We start from the raw sequence: 20365 nt of genomic DNA, 5'->3' as shown, positions 1-20365 counted from the left end.
GGTTGCGATCTTTTTTTCGACTAGAAAATGGATATCTAAATCCAAGAATAGAAAGATAGAGAGGGATATAATGACATTTCAAGTAACGTATATGCTATTTCAACACTCCAGCAATGTACTAGTACAAGACAACAGACCTCCCCGGACGAAAGGCATCAATACCAGTGCCAGCGCCAACGACTGAATGGTCCCTAGACAATAAGCAGAATTGCTGCTTCTTGATCGCAATCTGGCTGCACTCATCTGTACAGCAGTATTCCTATAGGGGACAAAATTACGTCCATGGTGGACATGAGTGGCCAAGAACCGGGAACACCAAGCGCAACATGCAGAACCCGCTCAGCCAGAGCTTTTGGAGTTGAGAATCAAGCCAACAATCAATCTATGAGTGTAAGTATGATATCTTGACTGCTCCAGTGGATGTGTACTTACCCATAGAGACCAAGAACCTCGCCAAAAATCAAGATAAGAATCATACCGACATAAACACGAGATTGTTGCATGTACGCACGAACACCCTGTGTCCATATTAGCACCTGCGCACTTCCATCCAGACACTCCTCGCAATGACTGCTTACCGCATCTCCAACAACACCAATAGTGTAACCGGCAGCCACGCCTGCGAGGCCAACCGACAACCCCGCAGCAAGGTGCATGAAGCCACTTCCAAGACAATATCATCAGATCTTTTGTATATGAGTGGAGGCGGAAATCGGGAAACATACGTGTAAAGGCTCATATGCTTGTTGGGGGGAGGATCCATGTCACCGGCGATGAGGACCGAGATGACGAGGCCGTAAACTGCGATAATACCGGACATGACAACGGGAATCAAGGACTGCACAAGTTAGTACAATCATGACAATGCGGAAGATGCGACAAAAAGCTGGAATAGATCCAACATACCTTCATGATCAGGTCCGGCCTGAAGGTTCCCACTCCGGAGATACCAATTCCTGACTTCGCCGTTCCGTATGCGGCTCCCATTGCTAGATGAAGTGAGCTGGTATGTTCCCGTAACAATCAATCAATACCCCCAGCTTTGCGAGTCGACATACATCCGAAGATCATCTTTGGAGAGGTGGTTAGCGTGTGGTGATCGGAACGGGTGGCGTGTAGTTGATACTCACAGCTGCCGCAATACCTGCCTGTTTTTTTGGTGAGTTAGCAAGCGATACATGTCGCGTGAAACTTTCACAATCAAGACCGTGAGGGAGCAACTTACGAAGGAAAAGAACGGAGCGAACTTGGGGGAGAACTCGCTGTCCGCCATGATGACCGAATCCACCCAAGAAGCACGAGGATCAGGAGTGAGAGCAAAGGAAGGGGGAGGAAGAAGAAGAAAAAAGAAAGGAACAAAGAAGCGGAGAAGCAAGAGCCTGGATAGGTGAGACGAATCCTGGGCCAAAGCAGACGTAATCCGAATTAATATCGTCTCCAGACGTCAGTCGGAAGCAGCCAGCTGGATAAACACGATAGCTTTGGCAGGTCGGCGGAATGAGAGGTTGACCGAAGTAGTCCGCCCGGGCCACCGTATAGGAGAAGGTGGCCTATCCGGGTTAGGAGTGACATGTGCCTGTTCGACCCAACAACCCCCGTGCTCTTCCTTCTCCTAGACTCCTACACGGCCGCCGGTCCCATTCTTCACCAACTTCCCTGGCAATCATAATAACTGACACCTGCCTATTTACTCCCACTAATCCACTACTGCCCTCCCTCTCTCTCCCCACTCTCTACCTTCAACTCTCTCTCCCTCTATAACCTTAAAAACAACTTTCCTTCCCCCCCCCCCCTCCTCCTCCCCCCCCCCCTCTTTCCTGGCCTTACCCCCTCAGATTCTTTTCTCTCCCTCTTCCCCAGGCACGCCACCCCCAGTCTTGATCGACCGATCCCGCCCGAGGGAGCATGCTGAGGTTATGAACTTGCAGGGGCCCTGGCTTGCCGTTGCGCTCAAGGCTCCTAGCGCACTTGGATCGTTAACACACCACGCGGTCTCGACACCCTCCCCAGACTTCCAAATCGCACCAACACTGGACCTCCCAAAGGCATGATACATCGAGGGGGCTTTTGTGTGTAGAGGCTTTTACTTCTCCTATTCGAATTTTATTCTTGTCTTATTTTACTCTTGATTCCGCTTATAAATTATCGCCCCGTGGAGTATCTCATTTTCTTTTTTCCCACCCGCGCTCTCCTCCTTCTCCTTACTCCACGATTCGAAACGATCTCCTCGCGACGCTCTGCACGCTCTCTACGACCGGATTCGATACCCTCCCTTTCTCCCACCTTCACCTCACCCTCCTCTCGCCTCGTGTGATTCACCTTCTTGCCACCTTTCACCGAGATATCCCCAGAGCGAGGAGTAAAGAGGGGGCTACATACACACTATGGCCGATTTAGGGGGTCAGCAAGGCCGGAACTACCGGCCTTACGGGCATCCCTCCGCTTTTCAACGTGATGCTGCATTCTCCGAGATTTTCGGCGGAGCACCGGGACGCTCGCAGACGATGACCTCCCAGACTCCTCAGTTCTCCCAAGATCGGGCCCATACCATGTCTTCACACGTGCCCCATCCGCAAATGCAGAGGGGTCCGCCACCACCCGCGCGCCAGATGCAGAATGGATACCCCCCGGGCCCCCCCAACGGTTATTATCAACCGTACGGCGGAAGCGCAGCTACAATGACTTCCCAGCACCCTTCCCAGAATCCTCCACGACCCTATCCCGGACGCTCTGCTTACCCTCAGCCGCAGAGGCTTGATTCGAGACCGAACCACGGGCCACAATATCCGGATGCAAAGGGTTATGCTCGACCAGTGCCCCACCCGGCCCTGAACTCCGACGCTTACAGATCAAGGTCAATGGCGAGGTTGGGAGGGCCACCGATATATCAGCCACCATCCAGTGGCTTCAACCATACCTCTGCAACCTATTCCCGCCAACAGCCCTATAATGCAGGCGCCGCACCCATGACACCTCAGGGACGTGTGGTTCCGGAGAGGAATCAGAACGAGCGCTCCATGTCATTGACCACTTACTCCACTGACCGCGATCACGCTCATACAACACAAACTGGACGGGTCATTCCTCCCAGGCGACAGCCTTCCGGCCCTAGTCCACCCCCGGAAGCCTCCTCGTACCCAGCAGATGTGATTAACGCGTATGATGTTAACGGAAAGTCTCGTCCCCCTAGCGATGGCTCCATGAACTCCCGCACCATGTCCATGGCATCGACTGTTGTTCCGGACCGTACTATGAGCATGCAAAGCCAAATTGCTCCGAAACCCAGTAACACGTCCACGCTTGTCCAAAGCAATTCCCGTCGGAGTAAGGTGCCGCTAGTTTACCCAGCCCTGCTTTCGAGAGTGGCCGATGTCTTCCGTGAGAGGATTACGCTCGCTGAACGGCAAAAGAACGGACTGTCGTATCAGAATGCGTTCTCCGGTGCGGAGGCGGTCGACCTGATCGCCTACATCATCAAGACTATGGATCGCAATCTGGCTCTGCTGTTGGGACGCGCTTTGGATGCGCAGAAGTTCTTCCACGATGTGACTTATGACCACCGTCTGCGAGATGCTCCCGGTGAGCTTTACCAGTTCAAAGAAACCATGGGAGAGGAAGCGCCCAGTTCGGAGGTAAATGGAGTGTTCACGCTATTGACTGAATGCTACTCGCCGACTTGCACTCGCGACAGCTTATGCTACTCGATTGCTTGTCCCAGGAGGTTAGAACAGCAAGCTAGACTGAACCTCAAGCCGCAGCCGGGACTCCGCTCGTCTGCCTCCAAGGGCAGTTTGCACGGTGATGACGACGATAACGATAATCAGAAATTGTGGATTAACATGGTTCCTAAAGAGATATCTGATGGCATTGACGACCGCGAGAAGAAACGTCAGGAGATCATTTTCGAGATCATGTACACCGAGCGCGACTTCGTCAAGGACCTCGAGTACCTACGAGACTTCTGGATGAGGCCATTGCGTTCGGCAGGCAATGCTAATCTTTCGCCAATCCCTGAGCACCGACGGGAGAAATTCATTCGCACGGTATTCGGAAATTGCTTGGAAGTCTTGAAGGTCAACGGCGGATTGTGTGAGGCTCTGAACGCACGCCAGAAGGAGAACCACGTCGTCAAGACAGTCGGTGATATCTTCTTGCAGCACGTGCCACGCTTTGACCCATTCATTAAGTACGGTGCAAACCAGCTCTACGGAAAGTACGAGTTCGAGAAAGAAAAGGCATCAAACCCGGCTTTTGCGAGATTCGTTGAGGAAACAGAACGTCTCAAAGAGTCACGGAAGCTGGAGTTGAACGGTTACTTGACCAAGCCAACCACTCGTCTGGCAAGGTACCCCTTGCTTCTGGAGCAGGTTGCCAAGAACACGGCGGACGATAATCCTGACAAGCAAGACATTCCCAAGGCCATCAAGCTCATCAAAGATTTCCTGTCTCGCGTCAATGCTGAGAGTGGAAGGGCTGAGAATCATTTCAACCTTGTACAGCTCAATTCAGCTTTGAAGTTTCCCCCGGGCGAATATGTCGATCTGAAGCTGACGGAAGAGAACCGTCAAATGCTGACGAAGATGGCTTTCAAGAAAACGCCAACTGACAGTTCTGAAGTTACTGCATACCTTTTCGATCATGCGGTTCTCCTGGTGAGAATCAAGATCGTGAACAAGCGGGAGGAGTACCGAGTATATCGGAAGCCCATCCCTCTCGAGCTTCTGGTCATTGCTCAAATGGACGAGGTGATTCCCAGGGTTGGTGTCGCTAAGAGGCCCTCTTCTAGTCTGCTCTCTAACAAGGCTGCTGCAAATCCGCCCACGACTAAAGATGGCCTGCCCATCACTTTCAGGCATCTTGGTAAGGGGGGTTATGAGCAGACTCTATACGCCACTTCTCCTACGCAAAGAAGGAAATTCATCGAAATGGTAGAAGAGCAACAGAGGAAACTTAGGGAGCGGAACAGCAACTTCTACAATAAAACTGTCCTTTGCGAGAAGTTCTTTACCTCTGTCAACAGGGTAAATTGCCTTGTTCCAGTTGGTATGTTATTACTCAGCTCCTATTATAGCTTTCGATGATATGGCTAATGACTTTTCGGCAGACGGTGGCAGAAAGCTCGTGTATGGTACAGACAGCGGCATTTACTTGTCTGAGCGTTGGCCTAAGGATAAATCGGCTAGACCTAGACGAGTCCTTGACGTGAGCCAGGTTACGCAAATGGACACTTTGGAAGAGTATCAACTACTCTTGGTCCTGTCGAATAAGACGCTCTCGTCTTACCCAATGGAGGCTTTGGAGATTAGTGAAAGTCAAAATACAGTCGCAAAGCGACCCAAGAAGATCCAGGGACATGCGAACTTCTTCAAGGCCGGTATCGGACTGGGCCGTCATTTGGTGTGCTCTGTTAAGACTTCGGCTCTGTCGACGACCATCAAGGTTTACGAACCCATGGATAATCTGGCTAAAGGCAAGAAGAAGTCTGCGGTCAGCAAGATGTTCCAGAGTGGCCAGGATAGTCTGAAGCTCTTCAAGGTGCGTCCACTTTCTGTCTGTGTCCTCGTGGTTGGCATTTCTAACATTCAGGGCAGGAATTTTACATCCCCGCCGAATCGTCTTCGATACATTTCCTCCGTTCCACACTTTGCGTTGGCTGTGCACGTGGTTTCGAAGTTGTCAGTCTGGAAACGACCGAGACGCAGTCACTCTTGGATCAGGCCGACACCTCACTCGACTTCGTTGCACGCAAAGAGAACGTCAAGCCGATCCATATCGAGCGTATGAATGGAGAGTTCCTGCTCAATTACAGCGACTTTTCTTTCTTTGTCAACCGCAATGGTTGGCGCGCACGCCCGGATTGGAAGATCTCATGGGAAGGCAACCCTAACGCTTTTGCCCTCTCTTATCCTTACATTCTTGCTTTCGAACCAAACTTCATTGAGATTCGACACATTGAGACGAGTGAATTGGTCCATATCATGACCGGAAAGAACATCCGCATGTTGCATTCTTCCACGCGAGAGGTAAGTCGCTCTGAATCACGTGATGTTCACCTGCAGCACTAACCACCGTCCAGATTCTGTATGCCTACGAAGATGAATCGGGCGAGGACGTGGTAGCCAGCTTGGATTTCTGGAACAAGCCGCAACACTAGGCCCGCTGAAATAAGAAGAAAGAGAGGGGAATACGAGAAATAACTCATGCACATTGACTGCCTTTGACTGCACTTTAGAATGGCCCTATGATGGTCGCAAAGCGCATATATCCACTGCATCTTTTTTTTTCTTTGAAGCTCAGTTTTCGTTGACCTTTGCGGCCACTTTGACTTATTGAGCTGAACCGAGGATCTTCTTTTTATAATACCTCCATGTTGTCACTTCGATCTGTCTGTATCAGGTCAGCTTGATCAAATTATCTTTGTACAATGAAGCGCATCCATACCACATGCTTATCCAATCACTATTATCCAATTGGTTGTTAGACTGCGACTATAGATCCTAACTAGTCATGGCTCGAGCCTGGAATGCCACCTCACCCATCACGGGCTCACTACCTAACCACCTCCTGGGCTCTACACTGTCACCTGAGTTATTCCTGGCCTCCAAGGGACCCGGTCACATGGTTAACTCTGGCCTGGCAACCCAATAGCAGTATATGCGTCCCTCCATAGATATTATTACTCTTATACCCGAAGTCCATCCACATGATCCCTGGAGAATGGCGAAATTCGAAAACACTCAGCGGGGCATCTGTGTTTTGAGTCTTTTGTATGTGTGAATTTCATTCCTATGTATACTATGTTCGTGCTCGTATGCAGAGCAGTCAAGTAGATAACACCACATCTTATCCTAGTAGTACTAAGGCTTCCTAACTCCGTATAAGCAATCCCAAAATGAGTAGGCGAATCGTCTATACGGTTCAATGGCCTCTATACATGCAGATATTCATAGCCTTATTGGTTTTAAGCTTTGAGAGCTTTCATGCTGGACGTCTCCAAGGTCTATTCTATATCCCTGGTCATTGATTAGAAAGGGGTCACGGATCTCTTCCTAAACAAGCAGGATCTTCCTGGTGATTTTCTACCCAAACGGCTGCTACAGGCTCCAATGAGTAGTATTTGTAGATTGTTATACTACTATCTCACTCTAGTCTTCTTCGTCCAATTCATCCGATGACAGCGAACTTTCCGAGCTTTCGGGACTTTCTGAACTTGGTGGATCTTCGAGACTTTCTGGACTGTCTGAACTCTCTGCACTTTCCGAAATCTCTGGGACTTCTGGGCTTTCGGTGACCGTTGTCTGAAGGCTTCTTTTTGGCTGCAAAATTTCCAGGATCGTTGCTCTGCATCGAGTATTCTCCGCGGCTTCAAGTGGTTCCTCGGTCACTGGAAGGTTATTCCCTCTCACTCGCAGGATTAAATCCACAATGAGATATCCATACCACGGATTTCCTGCTGCTGTCTTAACCACTTCTTCAGTTACTGGAAGTTTATCTCCCTTCTGTTGAAAGAGGAACCCCATGATAACAAATCCACGGCGCATATTTCCAGCTGCTGCCTTGACCACTTCTTCGGTCACTGGAAGTCCGCTTCTTTTTTTCTGTTGCAAGAGTAACTCTATGATATCATGTCCACAGCCCTCATTTCCAGCTGCTGCCTTGACCACTTCTTCAGTCACTGGAAGTTTATCTCCTTTCTGTTGGAAGAGGAATTTCATAATTGCAGTTCCACTGCCCTCATTCTGTGCTGCTGTCTTGACTACTTCCTCAGAGATTGAAAGGCTTCCCTCTGCGTACTGAAAGAGTACTTCCAGGATTCTATTCTCATACATCTCATTTCCTGCCGCTACCTTAATCACCTCCTCAGAGATTGGAATACTTTTCTCTCCATATTGAAAGAGTAATTTCAGGGACTCATTCCCAGTAACACATCCTGCTGCTGCCTTAACCGTTTCCTCGGAGACTAGAAGGCTTTCCTCTCCTTGCTCAAGCAGTAATCTCAGAAACGTCACGTCCCTTTCTGCTGCTGCCTTAACTAGTTCTTCAAAAAGTGGAACTTTCCTATCGCAGCATTCAAAGAGATAATGTATATTGTCGTATCCCCACTCATCATTCTCTATTGCGTTTATAATCACATCTTCAGATACCGGGAGATTTTGGCCACGATGGTGAACGATAATCTTCAGAATCTCAAACCCATGGGTTGAGCGGTTTGCTGCTGCCGCTTTGAGTACTTCTCCTGAGATTGGAATGGCTTCCCCTTGTGCTTTGAAGAGGAGCTTTAATATCTTGGTTGCCTTTCTTCCAGTATTTCCTGCCGCTGCCTTGACCACCTCTTCGGAAATTGGGAAGAACTCTCCACGGTGGCGATAGATAGCCTTCATAACCTGATCTCCATATTTTCCAAAGTTTCCTGCTGCTGCCTCGATCACTTCTTCAGAGATGGGAAGACTAGATCCTTGGAGCTGGAAAAGGAGCTCCATGATTATATAGCCACACGGTCCATAATTCTCTGCCACTGCTTTGACCATGTCCTGAGAGATTGATACATCGTCTTGCTCACTTTGGAAGAAGCTTTGCAAGATCTTGTCAGAAGAGGATCGGATATCCTCTCCAGATGCCTTAGTCAATTTCGAAGCAGTTGTATTATCTGTACCACTCGAGACGAGCAAATGCGCTATATCCTCATTTTCTGGCTTTTCTAAGGCCAATGCTTCCATGGCAACGCCTACCATGATTCGGGTAATATTGCTTCGTCTATATTCCGCCTCAAAGGACTGTTCTTGATAGGCTGGAACCATGTCAGGAAGCTCTGTTTCAGGCCATTTCTGGGACCTAGTATCGTTATTCAGAGGAATTCTCCACGCCAGTAAGATATCAAAGAATCCACCCGGTGTATGCCATCCTCGAGATGTTCCTTCCAGAGACTCTCTGGGGCGTCTTTTGCGGAGAGTCACGGCAGGTGTGATGATCCTGAAATGGTCTCTGCAAAGTCTAATGATACTTGGTCTCGACGCCCCATGAAGAAGGAAAACTATGTCACCAGGTTCAAAGAACTGTGCAAAAGTCTGAAGTTCCCAATCAGTTTCCCAGTCGCTCTGATAACCAACTAATTGGGCAGTGTCATTCAAGTACATTTTCACTTTTTGCTGGCCGAAGTCTGATACGTGTCGTACAGAGCAAATATGGCCTAGCGCCCAGCCCATGCCTCTAATGATGGCTATATCTGATTCAGGCCACGTTTCCACAGAGCATTTTGGGAAAATGTGATTGGTAACTTGCTTGAACACTTTGTTCCAGGGGAAGTCATAGTTTGGCGTCAGAGCGGGTGTCATCGGGTCAGCACTTAAGCCTAGAAGTGCGTAAACTTTATCATGCTGCTCGGTAGCATCGTGGAAGCAGTACATGCCCACAAGCTCCCCAATAGTAAGAGTTCCTCGTGACATGGGCTCATATCTTGGCCGGAAAAGCGCCCCCTTAATAAGAAAAACGACTGGGCCTATCATGTCTTGATCTTTTGGAGGAAGACTAAGTTTATTGAGGCCTTCGCATAAGATATGTCCGTTTATCTGAACTGAGCCACACATGATATAAATGAATCGTGCGACGCCAACCTCTTGAAGAACCTACTATTGTTGTTAGTTGACACTCCTCTGACGATGGAAAATATACAGAGTAATATCTTACCCAGATACGGCGAAACCAAGCTCTTTGGAACAGATTCACGCATAACTTTCCACACCCCTCAATATCTATATCCTGTCCTTCCACCAGGCACCGGAGTCCTTCAAGGGCTCTATCGCCATCGTCATAAGCCTCACCAAGCCAAACAATGACATGTTGAGCTTGTGCATAAATTTCCCTCATCAATGGGATCTGCTGGGCTTTTTCATCCCGGTTACTCTGATTAATGCATATAGCATCAACCCACACTATTCTTTCAAGCTGCCGGTTTCGGAGGTAGGACAGAGCAACATAGAGATTCTCAGTCACAGGGAATCGGCAGCCGTTCAGTATAATCGTTCGGGAGCTCGTGCCACTTCCCCATACATATGAAAGCGCCTCGTATATGTGTGAATCCCCACCGCTCGTATCTAATATGAACTCATAGTTGAAGATCTCGCATTCTATTTGGGCAGCTTTATCTTTATTCGGCAGAAGGCGTATCATGCGAGTAGTGGGATGTGGAGACTCTCGCGGGAGCTCTGTGTAGGTAAAGGCAGGTCCTGTCAGAACAGGGTTGCGTGCCAGTTCTGGAGACATGGTGCGATTCAAGTCTCACATGCGATGTTCAGTGAAGATCGTATGAACCTCAAGTTCGACAAGCTGGCCAGGAGACCAGAAACTATATATCGCGTCTGTCTGAAGCGCAGACGGAGAGATATGTCCCAACGCCTTGACCAGTGTAGTAGCGTAAGAGAATGGAGATGAATTCGGAGGGGGGTGGGCTTTTCTTTGGCCATTAGCTACAAGGGTGCTAACTCACAAGTGGAAGGTGCATGGCGCTGAGTTGGTGCGGCTGAATGGCGGGGTACACTGAGGCCGATCAATGCTAACAACATTACTAATCTCATGAGATTCTTCTCACTCCTCTTAGACAGATGGAGAGATGGATAGTGGAATTATAGACCGTAATTTCGGTTCTTATCTCTCCCCGTTTGATGTCTCTATACCGAGTATACCGCAACCAAGTCCGGATCGTTCCCATGGAGTTTGGCGTATAACTGCCACGCACAATTAGACTATACGGAATAGAGAGCGAGGAAAGGACTGGGAATTGCTTTTTCTGAAATAAAAATAGAAACAATATACACCCTCTGTCTGTCGATGTTATAGGCGGAATTATTTTCTGCCAGCATCTATTCAAGCCAGTTACAGCTAACTCGGACAAGGCCAGTATGGGAGGATAGATGATATACTAAGGACTAAGTACTATAGATCAGTAGTATAGTGAGTACATGTCATGACCATCCATGATTGACTGCATTGAAGTGGGTCTTGTTGCTAGATATATATTGTAGCAGTTCAACGACTGGGTTATTATCAGTATCTCTCAGCATACTCCTAAAGAGATAGAGCTCTAACGATCAGTAAAAAAAGGCTCAGAGTCGTCGAATACTAAGCCAAATCCTCACCACTTATCATATAGATGGCAAACACGCTCTAGGTTTCATGGCTTACACGGTCAGAAGAGACATCTGATGCTTATCTAATAATATCATAATGAAGTTATGCAACTCATTATGCTGGGTCCCAAGAAATGAAGGGTCAAGACTGGAATCTGATGCTGGTCTGAACGGCAATGTGTTGTGTCTTACTTCTTGTAGTAATGACTCTACGTGCAATGTTCCTAGTCCTGCGTAGACACGATGGGGAATAGAACATTTACTCACCATGCCATCAGAACTTACATACCAGGGAAAACTTCGGGTCTTTTGTCCTCATATACTACTATTCAACTAAGACATATGATGATAAGATTAAGACATGAACCACGAGCACAAGGAATATGAAACGACAAAAGAGGGAATCTTGCTGCGCTGCTTGAGATTGGGACAGGTTTCATCGACAAAAGCAGAAATGGGAAAAAAATAAAAAAAGGGATGGGCAATGAGAAGGAGGTTATGCAGGTTCAGCGACAACTGTCAGCAAATTAAAAAGATGCTATCTCTGACCCCAAGCTTCGCAACATGGGCAGCGCGAAACAGTTCGGAGATCTTTCGACCAGATTAAAGAAGACATGGGAAGAAGCCAAAATTTGGGAGAGGGAAAGAGCAGAGCAGCAGCAGGATTCCATCACCTCTTGTCCGCAACCCTCTGAGTGAACAAAGGGGAATGCTGCCAGTCGTCAAGATAAACGGAACGTTGCATTTTCCCCTCTCCTCTCGGATAAGAAGCTATTAACGTGAATAAACGGTCGACTAATCTTTCCCCCGTCGACAGTCACAACTGCCGTGCCACGAATCTCATTACATAGGCACAAACGGCGTCCGGGGTCAACATGCAAGATCCGTCTCCCTCCGGGGAACAGGTTCAGGAAGAGCTCAAGCATCGCTGATGCTATCAATCTGACTCTGGCTTGCTTCACGCGCCATGCGAGCCTCGATCTCCCTCAGCTGACTCTCACGAGCCAACAGTTCCTGGCGCTTCTCAGCGATCTCGCGCTGCACCTTGAGTTCGATCTCGCGGAGCTTCTCCTCCTCGCGACGAAGCTGCTCCTCCTTCAGTCTAACGGACTGGGATGCTAGGTCTTCTGGGTTCATCGAAGAGTCTTGTGTACTGTGGCTATGCATTAGTTTTCGTTCTAGCGGACCATGACAATGGCAAGCGGGTATACGTACGGCGTAGCACCATCCACACTCTTGCTGAGCTTCTCAGTACGGTAGTTTTCGTAGAGGAAATCGTGGGTAATTTCCTTAAGGTCTGCGAGATGGCTGTGAAGAAGAGCGCTGCGGATGGCCAAGAAGTCCGAGTGACGGGGGTTCTCAACGTCCACGACACCCCAAGGATATTGCCTGGCCCGCACCTTCTTGCCGTCAATCTCAACGAAGTCCTCAGAGCCAACAATGGCAAACGGCATCAGACCACGAAGCTCAGCATTCTCCTCCACGGTGTCCTCGTCGTCCTCCTCGATATCGTAAGGGAAGTTGTACACGGGAATGCGGTAGTGCTCGATATCCTCCATGATAAGCTTCTTGGATTCGGCCAATTCGGCAGGGGTGAGAGAGTCGGCCTTGCCGATGACGGGGATGACGTTGACACGGGGGGAAAGGCGCTTCATCAATTCGATGTCCAGCTCACGCAGTCCATGGCCGGTCGGTGTGATGAAGTAGAGCAGGACGTGAACACGGTTGTCCCTGAAGCGGGGGTTACGCTTGATTCGTGATTCCTCCGCAAGAATGTCATCGTATTGGCGCTCAAGGTATCCAACGATTTCGCCGAAGCTGTTGGGACGGTCAGTATTCGTAGGGGGTGTTGAGAAGACGGCCAAGTTCAACGTGCCTTGCTTCGTTGTCAATCTGGTCTCCGAAACCGGGGGTATCAACGATGGTGAGGGAGATGCGGGTGCCTTCGTCGTCCAATTCCAACTCTTTTTCGAGATCTCATTAGTGGCGTGTATGCTGGTGGTCCAGATGGCGGTGACTTACCAACTGTGACTGGCTTGATGCGGACACCCTCCTCAATGTGAGCGTTGGCCGGGTCGTCGCAGTCCTTGCCTTCTAGGACCTTCTTTCCACAAAGAGTGTTGACGAAGGTGGTACGTCCTATCGAAAGGGGGGAATTCGGTCAATTCTGCAATCGAAGCTGGTTTGTATGATGCAGCACATACCGGTTCCGCTGGCACCACAGACCATCAGACAGAACTGGATACCCTTCTTGACATTCTTCTTGCGACGGAGCTTCATCTGGGAATTAGAGCAAGAAATTAATCGTGGACAAATCTCTGGCCGAGAGCCTGAAGACAGATAATGAAAAGAAAACGACGGTTCCAGGGACAATGGACGGGGTGGGTTGAGTGGGAGGGGGAAGGAGCATGGATAGGCTTCAGAGCAACAAGGCCAGAAAGGGGAAGGAAGTAACATACCGCGTTGAACGACATGGTGAATTAAAAGGGGAGGAATGGAGGAAATTAAAGAAGAGAGAAGAAGAGATTGAAGAAAATAGAGGGAGAAAGCGAGTGGCAGAGACAAGGACGAAGGTGGTTTGAGCCAAAGGAAAGGAATGGGGGGGGAAAACAAGAGAGGTGGAATGAAGGTTGAATGAATTAGATGGAGGAGTGGATGGGATGGGATGTGGAATGGCTGCGTTGCTCCCCTGAGGTTCGACGACGGGCGGACTCTCTCTGGGCAAGCTGGAGGGACTAAAGAGCCGTTTGGCTGGCGCTTGCTACTGATCTGGCAGTTAGGGGATTTGTTAGACTCTCTCTAAGGGGGGGATTTCCTCCCTCCCGTTTTCCTGTTCGTAACAATTTCTTACCGCTCTGGAACGGTCACAACTGCCCCCTTTCACCCTGCAGTCCCCAACGGTCCAATCATCGCCCTCTTTCTTTCTCCAGATTGATCGGTCGCTGGTAATATTGGTATCTCATGTAACCGATGATACATCGATACCTTACTGGTCGTACCACTCCCACTTTTCTAAACAATTCAGTTACTCTCCCATGGATAGCGGGCTCCCAGGCACGGTTCCTGTATGGAGTAAATGGAGTCTAGTAGTTATCCCCCTACTAAGCAACTTAAGGTACATGCTTACGAACGCTTTGTTCAATTGCTTAGGTAGATAGCTGCCGATTTCAATGTACACAGTATGAATCCCATCTAGTATGCCCAGACCTTGTCTTTGGGTATCTCCCTACCTACGTACTCTTTCAACACTCATTATAATACCTGTCCAATCTGGGGACGCCTTGATCATCAATTATTGTCTTTTCACTGAGAGAGAACACACTTCAGGTCTCCACTCGGCGGCCAGTGCTATGACTCGATAGGGAATTTGTTCCTTTAGTCCAACTCATATATTATCCGCTAACCTGTTCTCTGAGGTACAGCGCGACCAGTCAACTAAATGAAAGCATAAGTGGTTGTTGCTGCAATGTCTGGCTACTAGCCTCTGTGCTCTCCCCAGTTCTTCTCAGGGGTCGGGGGCAGCAGAAGGCGTTTCCACCGCCGCCGTGGGTCGCTGCGGGCCGCCGTAGCGGTAAGCAATTACCCAAATACCATACAAGCTTGGAATTTTAGGCCTCAGGCCTGAAACAATGGCTCCGAGACATTAGTATTGACTTACGGAATATTCCTAACCGCAAAACGGTAGACTAACCGCGCGGGTTCGAATCACGCCCTTGTCACTACATGTTTTTCTTTTCTTTTTCTTTATTCTCGATCATCTTCGCCGAAGTATATCAAGAAGTTCTTCGTCGCCTTCTGTTTGGGTGTAAGATGATGTGCATTGATCTCCGTTGAACAACATCACCACGCTGCGCAGACAGTCTATTGGCCCGGCATCCGCTGCCCTTCCGGCATCCCCCCAGCCAAAAGCGGACCCCCGGGCCTTATCTACGTTACTGATGCTCGGGTGAGGTCAGCGACCGCTGTCGATCTTCTAGTTTCCTGTCTACCTTTCTACCATCCATAGCTCTGATGGCCTCTTTCCCTGGTGGCCAGAATGAACACCCGACAAGTTATCGATGAGTCTGTGGGGCCACTCTCACTCTCTGCTACATTCAATAATGATACCTCCTGCTTCGCAGTTGGGTTGGACACCGGCTTCTGTGGTAGGTCCTAACCATGCCCTTCCTGCAATAGATTTCCTTCCGGGATATCCAAGCTAAGAACAATATGATCTCGATGCAGTCTTCAATACCGACCCATGTGAGCTCAGAGTATCAAGAGGTATACATGATAGCTTCAACCCCACCATCCTTCAGCTCCGTATCACTAATGCCGTTCGCTCCATCTAGATTTCAATGCCGGCATCGGGGTAGTCAAGATGCTTGGCCAGACGAACTACCTAGCTATCGTTGGCGGAGGGAGACAGCCAAAGTTCCCTCAGAATAAGGTGCGCAGACTCCTATCTATCTTGCCCAGCTTATGCTCACACAGCGGTCGCAGTTGGTCATTTGGGATGACGCAAGACAGAAAGCAGTAATTACGCTGGAGTTCCGCACCTCGGTCCTGGGCGTCCGACTGTCCAAGTCGCGCATCGTTGTCGCCCTCCTCAATAGCATCCACATCTTTGCCTTCTCGAACCCTCCGCAGAAGCTTTCATATTTCGAGACAACGGATAACCCACTGGGACTGGCTTGTCTAGGGCAGCAGGTGCTCGCCTTTCCAGGTCGGTCTCCGGGCCAGGTCCAACTGGTAGAGCTTGAGACGGGGAATGTCAGCATCATCCCTGCACACAGCACGCCATTGCGCGCGATGACATTGAGTCCCGATGGTGAAGTGTTGGCAACGGCGAGTGAAGCGGTACGCCCCTACCCCTACTAGTATGGATGCGACGTAGACTACTGACCAGGCGCATTCTATCTAGGGCACTTTGGTCCGGGTCTTTTCTACGGCTAACTGCACCAAAATGGCCGAGCTACGACGCGGTGTTGATCATGCGGTGATATTCTCTCTTGCCATTTCGCCCTCGAATCTTCTACTGGCTGTAACTTCGGATAAGTCTACCCTGCACGTGTTCGACCTTCCGCATCCCCGACTACCGACGAACCGTACTCCAGCTGCAGCTTCCCCGACCGAAGAACAAACAAACCAGAAATGGGGCATTCTCGGGAAAATTCCACTATTGCCAAGAGTATTCTCTGATGTGTATTCATTCGCAAGCGCCCACTTTGAAATGGGGGAGGAAGCACCACCCGGCTCGCATTATGTCCCGCCACTGGGTAACTCATACGGGAGCCCGTCGAAGGGCGTGATAGGTTGGCGCGACGATAGGACCATCCTTGTTATCGGCGCCGGCAGGGATGGTCGATGGGAGAAGTTCGTTCTGCGCGAAGGGGACGATGGAAAGCGGTATTGCCTGAGAGAGGGCTGGAAAAGATATTTGGGAGGCAGCTGAAATTCTGTCGGCGGGATAAAGAGTGATTATTCGCAGCACTACTTATTCGGTTTGCATCAAGGTAGTAGCTGTTCCAGATGCAGGCAAGATCCGTATGCATGTACCCATGCCACAGCATTGATTCTGAGATGGACACGATATCGCATGAGCCGGCGCAGGATGATGAAACAGCAGACTTGCATTTCAAGAACAGGCGCGGACTGCAGCATTCGGCCACGAAGATCCTGGAGATCTTTTATTGGATGGCTTTTTCCCAGGATCAGTTAAGAGACTTAGTCCTCATTAGCATATTTAATATTTAGATAGCTTTTCCAGACATTTAACGGTGTCGATCATGTCTATCTCTGTAGCGTCGGGAGTCGGGAGATCGCGACGCGACTGGCGTTCTGTCTCTGTCGGACCTCTCCCTCCTAGAAGGAGACCTCGCTCTATGAGATCGCTCTTCCCTTCTGGGCGACCGATCTCTGCGTCTTCTCTCCGAATCTCGGTCGTCGTCGTGTCTCCGGCGGTGAGAACGGTGATGGCGGCTTGATCTCTCACGGCTGTCACGTCTCCGAGATGATTTCTCGCTGCTGCGCATCTTTTCCAGAGCGAGTGCGACTTCCTCCTTCTTCTCTTCGATAAGGAATTCCTTCATTGGATCTTCTTCGTCGTGGTTCTTGATCAGCTCCTGTAGCTCGATCTCCTCCTTGAGCAGAGGCCGTCTCGCGGGCTCCTCTTCCCTTGATTCGCTTCCCCTTCTCTTCCTCCGTCTTCTCCGCTCATCATCTGTATCTCTGTCATCATGATCCTTGGTGTCCGTATCACCCATGAGCTTTGCGACATTGTCTGTTTCCTCCTCGTCATCGCGCCGCTTGTACCTCACGTGGTCCACACGCAGCACTCTCCCCAGCACTGTTGCCCCACCAAGATTATCGACAGCGAGATCTGTACTGCGTTGATCCTCGTATTTCAGAAAGCAAAAGCCTCGACTCTTTCCGGTCTCTTTGTCGCGCACCAAATTAATGTGCACGGGCTCACCGTATTGCGAAAAGATAGTTATAATATCACCCTCGGATAAATCGTATGGTAGCCCACCGATGTATATGTAAGCGGTGTCTCTGTAGTCTGCGTGCCAGGAAGCTTCCGGGGATCTGAGGCAGTCCACAATGGTTAGCAAAGAGACCAATAGGTTGAGCTGCAAATAAGCGTGACATACATGGCATTTTCAAGCTCGCGCTTGTTGAGCGCTTGAATTTGGCGGATATTATTCATTATTGAATAGAGGGCCGCAGAAGCGAGCTTATACACCCCTCGGAAACGAAAAAAAGGTTAAATAGGAGCACAGCTGAATTGCGCCGGCGAAGCAAGAAAGTGAGTGGCTGAGAAGGAGGGACAGGAAGCAGCAGAAAAGCTGGCGGGTTCAGCTCATCACGGGCTGGCTCCGCGGGAGGGTCCCACCCGCAAGAACGCCGACACTTTGGATTGTTTACTGGAGTGCAACTTAAACATATTTCTCGACTAAACCGCCTTCCTCTTGTACTGACAACCCCCACCATCTGTGTGATTCAAAGAGCAACAGCGGGCTTACCTACGATACCGCTCATCCGGGTGGGCAATTTGGCCACGGACCCGCCGTTAATCGCTACAAGAGATCGTCCCCAACGCCAGATTCCCCTGACCCCAAATCCGCTTGCCTGGACCGATATCCACCATCTCCTCCAAACTCCGCGGCTCACGCGTCAAAGCCGTCGGACTAGCTTCACAATTATTCGGACGTTATATGGCATGGTCTGCGCCAACTGAAATTAGTCGAAATCGAACAGACGATGTCTGCGTCAAGCCAGATCCCCGGCTCCAGATTCGGCACCGGAAACAATAGCCGGCCGTCGAGCAAGGATGGACCCAAGAAGAACATCTGGTCTTCCATGCTGGATAGTGTCGCGAATGGAAAGCGTTTGCCTGAGAAGAATCTGCTTATCTTAGGTGCGAAGACCTGGTTTCTGCTGCCGTCGAGCGGCATAGACATTTTACTATTTTGGGGCTGGGTCGCTAATACTTGGACTGATTTGCAGGAGGCACGCCTGAGAGTCAAAGAGAATTTCTAGACACACTCGCCGCCGATTCTTCCGATCCTAGTCTGTCGAACGATAAGCGAAAGGGGAGGGTACCGCCGGTAGCCAACCAGTTCGCTTTGGGATATACATATCAGGATGTGCTGGATGCGGACCACGAAGGTAATTGTTCCTCGAGTTTGGCTGACTGGTGGGCTCTGGGTGGCTAAACAAAAGGTGTTCCTGCGAATAGATACTCTGGCGCGCGTCTCTGCATACCTACTCTCTGAACCGTCTCTATCTTTCGCTCCCCTCCTCAAGCCGCTCCTGACCCCTCAATCGATTCCGGAAACACTCGTCGTGATCCTACTGGATTGGTCGGACCCATGGACATGGATTCGGCGACTCCGGGAATGGGTCCGTCTTCTTCGACACGTGCTGATATCGCTCGACGACGAGACGAAGATCGTCATGGAAGAGAATCTCACAGAGTGGAGGGACCGGAAACGAGGCACGGATCCGAGTTCAGGAGGGGCACAAGGATTTACCAGCTCCGGAGGCCCTGTGACGATACCGCTGGGGCCAGGCGAATGGGATGAGGGACTTGGAATCCCCATGTGTGTGGTCTGCCAAGGGGTATGTTGAACTACTTCAGGCTCCCGGCAAGTCTCTATATTGACAATTTCTATGCAGGCGGACAAGATTGAAAAGCTGGAGAAGGACCACGGATGGCACGAAGAGCAATTCGACTTCATCCTCCAGTTCATGAGAACACTACTACTTAAGCGTAAGTACAGCAGCCAATACCAGTTGAGATCCGGTTCTAACAGAAACAGACGGCGCATCGTTGATCTACACCACCCCGTTCCTCGCAAACTCCTTGCAGAGCCTAATACACTCCTCCCTCGGCATACACTCTCTCCTAAAAAGACAGTCCCTCAAGCACAACGTGATCGACCGGGACAAGATCCTGGTTCCCTCGAATTGGGATTCTTGGGGCAAGATCCGAATCATCCGTGAAGGCTTTGACATGGAAGGCATATCGACAGCATGGTCGATCGAGATTCAGGATCCCCCGGAGCCACTCACGAACGGCGTGGACGATCGCAACTCCGACGAACAAACAGCAAACGCAGTGGACGACGGAACCAGCGCCGTAGCGATCTTCGAGCAAACCATCCAGGACCCGAAGCGCGACACATCAATGGCTCTAACAGGCAGCCAACGGAACGGAAACAAGATCGAAGTGGACACATCCGATATGCAGAGCTTCCTCACGAAGCAGCTCGAGGTCCTAGAGCAACTGAAGGCGGAGGACGAGAAAGACCGCGCCGCGAAGAAGGTGCCCCAGCTCGAGATGTCCCCATTAGACGACAACGGACGAGTCAATGAACATATCGGTCCCGTACAATTCAACATGGGAGGAATCCAAGTCGACGCAGACGACATGCTCCGCAAGCTAAAGGTAAGATTACCCCCTCACCATCCCCTATCCCAACCCAGCATATCTCTAACCACCCCAACCCCAAACAGGAACGTGAAGCCAGCCGCTCCCAAAGAAAAGAAACTCTCTCATCATCCGCCGGCGACGAAAAAGCCCACAACCAAGCACTAGCGAACTTCTTCGCCGGCCTGGTCAAGAAACCCGGGGCAAGTCCCCGCGGCAGCCCATCAGCGTAAAAAAAAAAAAAAAGATAAACCGATACACCGGCGATGGGTAGTAGATGCTGTTTCTTCTTCTTTTTTTTTTATTTATTCCTGTCATTATGGCGGTC

At 50.0% G+C, this 20365-nt stretch overlaps 7 protein-coding genes across 7 annotated transcripts; 3 read left to right on the top strand and 4 right to left on the bottom strand.

The window, feature by feature from the left end:
- Nucleotides 1-56: 56 nt before the first annotated feature.
- BO85DRAFT_444176 (V-type proton ATPase proteolipid subunit) lies at nt 57-1490 on the bottom strand. Its single transcript, XM_025658959.1, has 8 exons — nt 1226-1490; nt 1131-1148; nt 1059-1071; nt 907-989; nt 726-838; nt 579-663; nt 433-518; nt 57-382 (listed from the first exon to the last, which is right to left on the bottom strand). The coding sequence occupies exons 1-8, from the start codon at nt 1271-1273 to the stop codon at nt 340-342; spliced, it is 489 nt and encodes a 162-aa protein (XP_025520765.1). The 5' UTR covers nt 1274-1490; the 3' UTR covers nt 57-339.
- Nucleotides 1491-2384: 894 nt separating this feature from the next.
- On the top strand, nt 2385-6154 carry rom2 (putative Rho guanyl nucleotide exchange factor (Rom2); the record flags this gene model as incomplete). The annotated part of the gene is made up of 4 exons (XM_025655573.1): nt 2385-5043; nt 5105-5535; nt 5592-6023; nt 6077-6154. 4 exons carry the CDS (start codon nt 2385-2387, stop codon nt 6152-6154), a joined length of 3600 nt encoding a protein of 1199 aa, XP_025520764.1.
- Nucleotides 6155-6926: 772 nt separating this feature from the next.
- BO85DRAFT_464835 (HET domain-containing protein) lies at nt 6927-10694 on the bottom strand. The gene is made up of 2 exons (XM_025662013.1): nt 9685-10694; nt 6927-9623 (listed from the first exon to the last, which is right to left on the bottom strand). Exons 1-2 carry the CDS (start codon nt 10258-10260, stop codon nt 7146-7148), a joined length of 3054 nt encoding a protein of 1017 aa, XP_025520763.1. The 5' UTR covers nt 10261-10694; the 3' UTR covers nt 6927-7145.
- A 1347-nt stretch (nt 10695-12041) lies between these two features.
- aspA (putative septin AspA) lies at nt 12042-13895 on the bottom strand (the record flags this gene model as incomplete). Its single annotated transcript, XM_025662012.1, has 5 exons — nt 13328-13895; nt 13146-13262; nt 13000-13087; nt 12339-12941; nt 12042-12282 (listed from the first exon to the last, which is right to left on the bottom strand). Exons 1-5 carry the CDS (start codon nt 13578-13580, stop codon nt 12042-12044), a joined length of 1302 nt encoding a protein of 433 aa, XP_025520762.1. The 5' UTR covers nt 13581-13895.
- An 851-nt stretch (nt 13896-14746) lies between these two features.
- BO85DRAFT_444173 (phosphatidylinositol-3,5-bisphosphate binding protein HSV2) lies at nt 14747-16892 on the top strand. The gene is made up of 5 exons (XM_025658958.1): nt 14747-15268; nt 15348-15386; nt 15455-15552; nt 15606-15962; nt 16027-16892. Exons 1-5 carry the CDS (start codon nt 15160-15162, stop codon nt 16555-16557), a joined length of 1134 nt encoding a protein of 377 aa, XP_025520761.1. The 5' UTR covers nt 14747-15159; the 3' UTR covers nt 16558-16892.
- Nucleotides 16717-17908, bottom strand: BO85DRAFT_9218 (uncharacterized protein). The gene is made up of 2 exons (XM_025665794.1): nt 17756-17908; nt 16717-17690 (listed from the first exon to the last, which is right to left on the bottom strand). The coding sequence occupies exons 1-2, from the start codon at nt 17809-17811 to the stop codon at nt 16877-16879; spliced, it is 870 nt and encodes a 289-aa protein (XP_025520760.1). The 5' UTR covers nt 17812-17908; the 3' UTR covers nt 16717-16876.
- A 322-nt stretch (nt 17909-18230) lies between these two features.
- Nucleotides 18231-20317, top strand: BO85DRAFT_9163 (dynein family protein). Its single transcript, XM_025665784.1, has 6 exons — nt 18231-18522; nt 18612-18773; nt 18844-19226; nt 19284-19377; nt 19427-20055; nt 20124-20317. The coding sequence occupies exons 1-6, from the start codon at nt 18366-18368 to the stop codon at nt 20268-20270; spliced, it is 1572 nt and encodes a 523-aa protein (XP_025520759.1). The 5' UTR covers nt 18231-18365; the 3' UTR covers nt 20271-20317.
- Nucleotides 20318-20365: the final 48 nt, after the last annotated feature.

Source organism: Aspergillus piperis, assembly GCF_003184755.1.
Source record: "Aspergillus piperis CBS 112811 unplaced genomic scaffold BO85scaffold_1, whole genome shotgun sequence".
Taxonomy (NCBI): Eukaryota; Fungi; Ascomycota; class Eurotiomycetes; order Eurotiales; family Aspergillaceae; genus Aspergillus; species Aspergillus piperis.
This window is presented reverse-complemented; position numbering and strand designations above follow the sequence as displayed.

Coding starts and splice junctions, on each gene's coding strand:
- BO85DRAFT_9218 (XM_025665794.1), bottom strand. CDS start 17,811: ATGAATAATATCCGCCAAATTCAAGCGCTCAACAAGCGCGAGCTTGAA. Junction 17,691..17,755: donor CGCGAGCTTGAAAATGCCAT/GTATGTCACGCT, acceptor GGACTGCCTCAG/ATCCCCGGAAGCTTCCTGGC.
- BO85DRAFT_444173 (XM_025658958.1), top strand. CDS start 15,160: ATGAACACCCGACAAGTTATCGATGAGTCTGTGGGGCCACTCTCACTC. Junction 15,269..15,347: donor GTTGGACACCGGCTTCTGTG/GTAGGTCCTAAC, acceptor ATCTCGATGCAG/TCTTCAATACCGACCCATGT. Junction 15,963..16,026: donor TGGCAACGGCGAGTGAAGCG/GTACGCCCCTAC, acceptor CATTCTATCTAG/GGCACTTTGGTCCGGGTCTT.
- BO85DRAFT_444176 (XM_025658959.1), bottom strand. CDS start 1,273: ATGGCGGACAGCGAGTTCTCCCCCAAGTTCGCTCCGTTCTTTTCCTTC. Junction 839..906: donor GGCCGGACCTGATCATGAAG/GTATGTTGGATC, acceptor TAACTTGTGCAG/TCCTTGATTCCCGTTGTCAT. Junction 383..432: donor GAGGTTCTTGGTCTCTATGG/GTAAGTACACAT, acceptor TTACACTCATAG/ATTGATTGTTGGCTTGATTC.
- BO85DRAFT_9163 (XM_025665784.1), top strand. CDS start 18,366: ATGTCTGCGTCAAGCCAGATCCCCGGCTCCAGATTCGGCACCGGAAAC. Junction 18,523..18,611: donor GAAGAATCTGCTTATCTTAG/GTGCGAAGACCT, acceptor ACTGATTTGCAG/GAGGCACGCCTGAGAGTCAA. Junction 19,227..19,283: donor TGTGTGTGGTCTGCCAAGGG/GTATGTTGAACT, acceptor ATTTCTATGCAG/GCGGACAAGATTGAAAAGCT.
- BO85DRAFT_464835 (XM_025662013.1), bottom strand. CDS start 10,260: ATGTCTCCAGAACTGGCACGCAACCCTGTTCTGACAGGACCTGCCTTT. Junction 9,624..9,684: donor CTTGGTTTCGCCGTATCTGG/GTAAGATATTAC, acceptor CAACAATAGTAG/GTTCTTCAAGAGGTTGGCGT.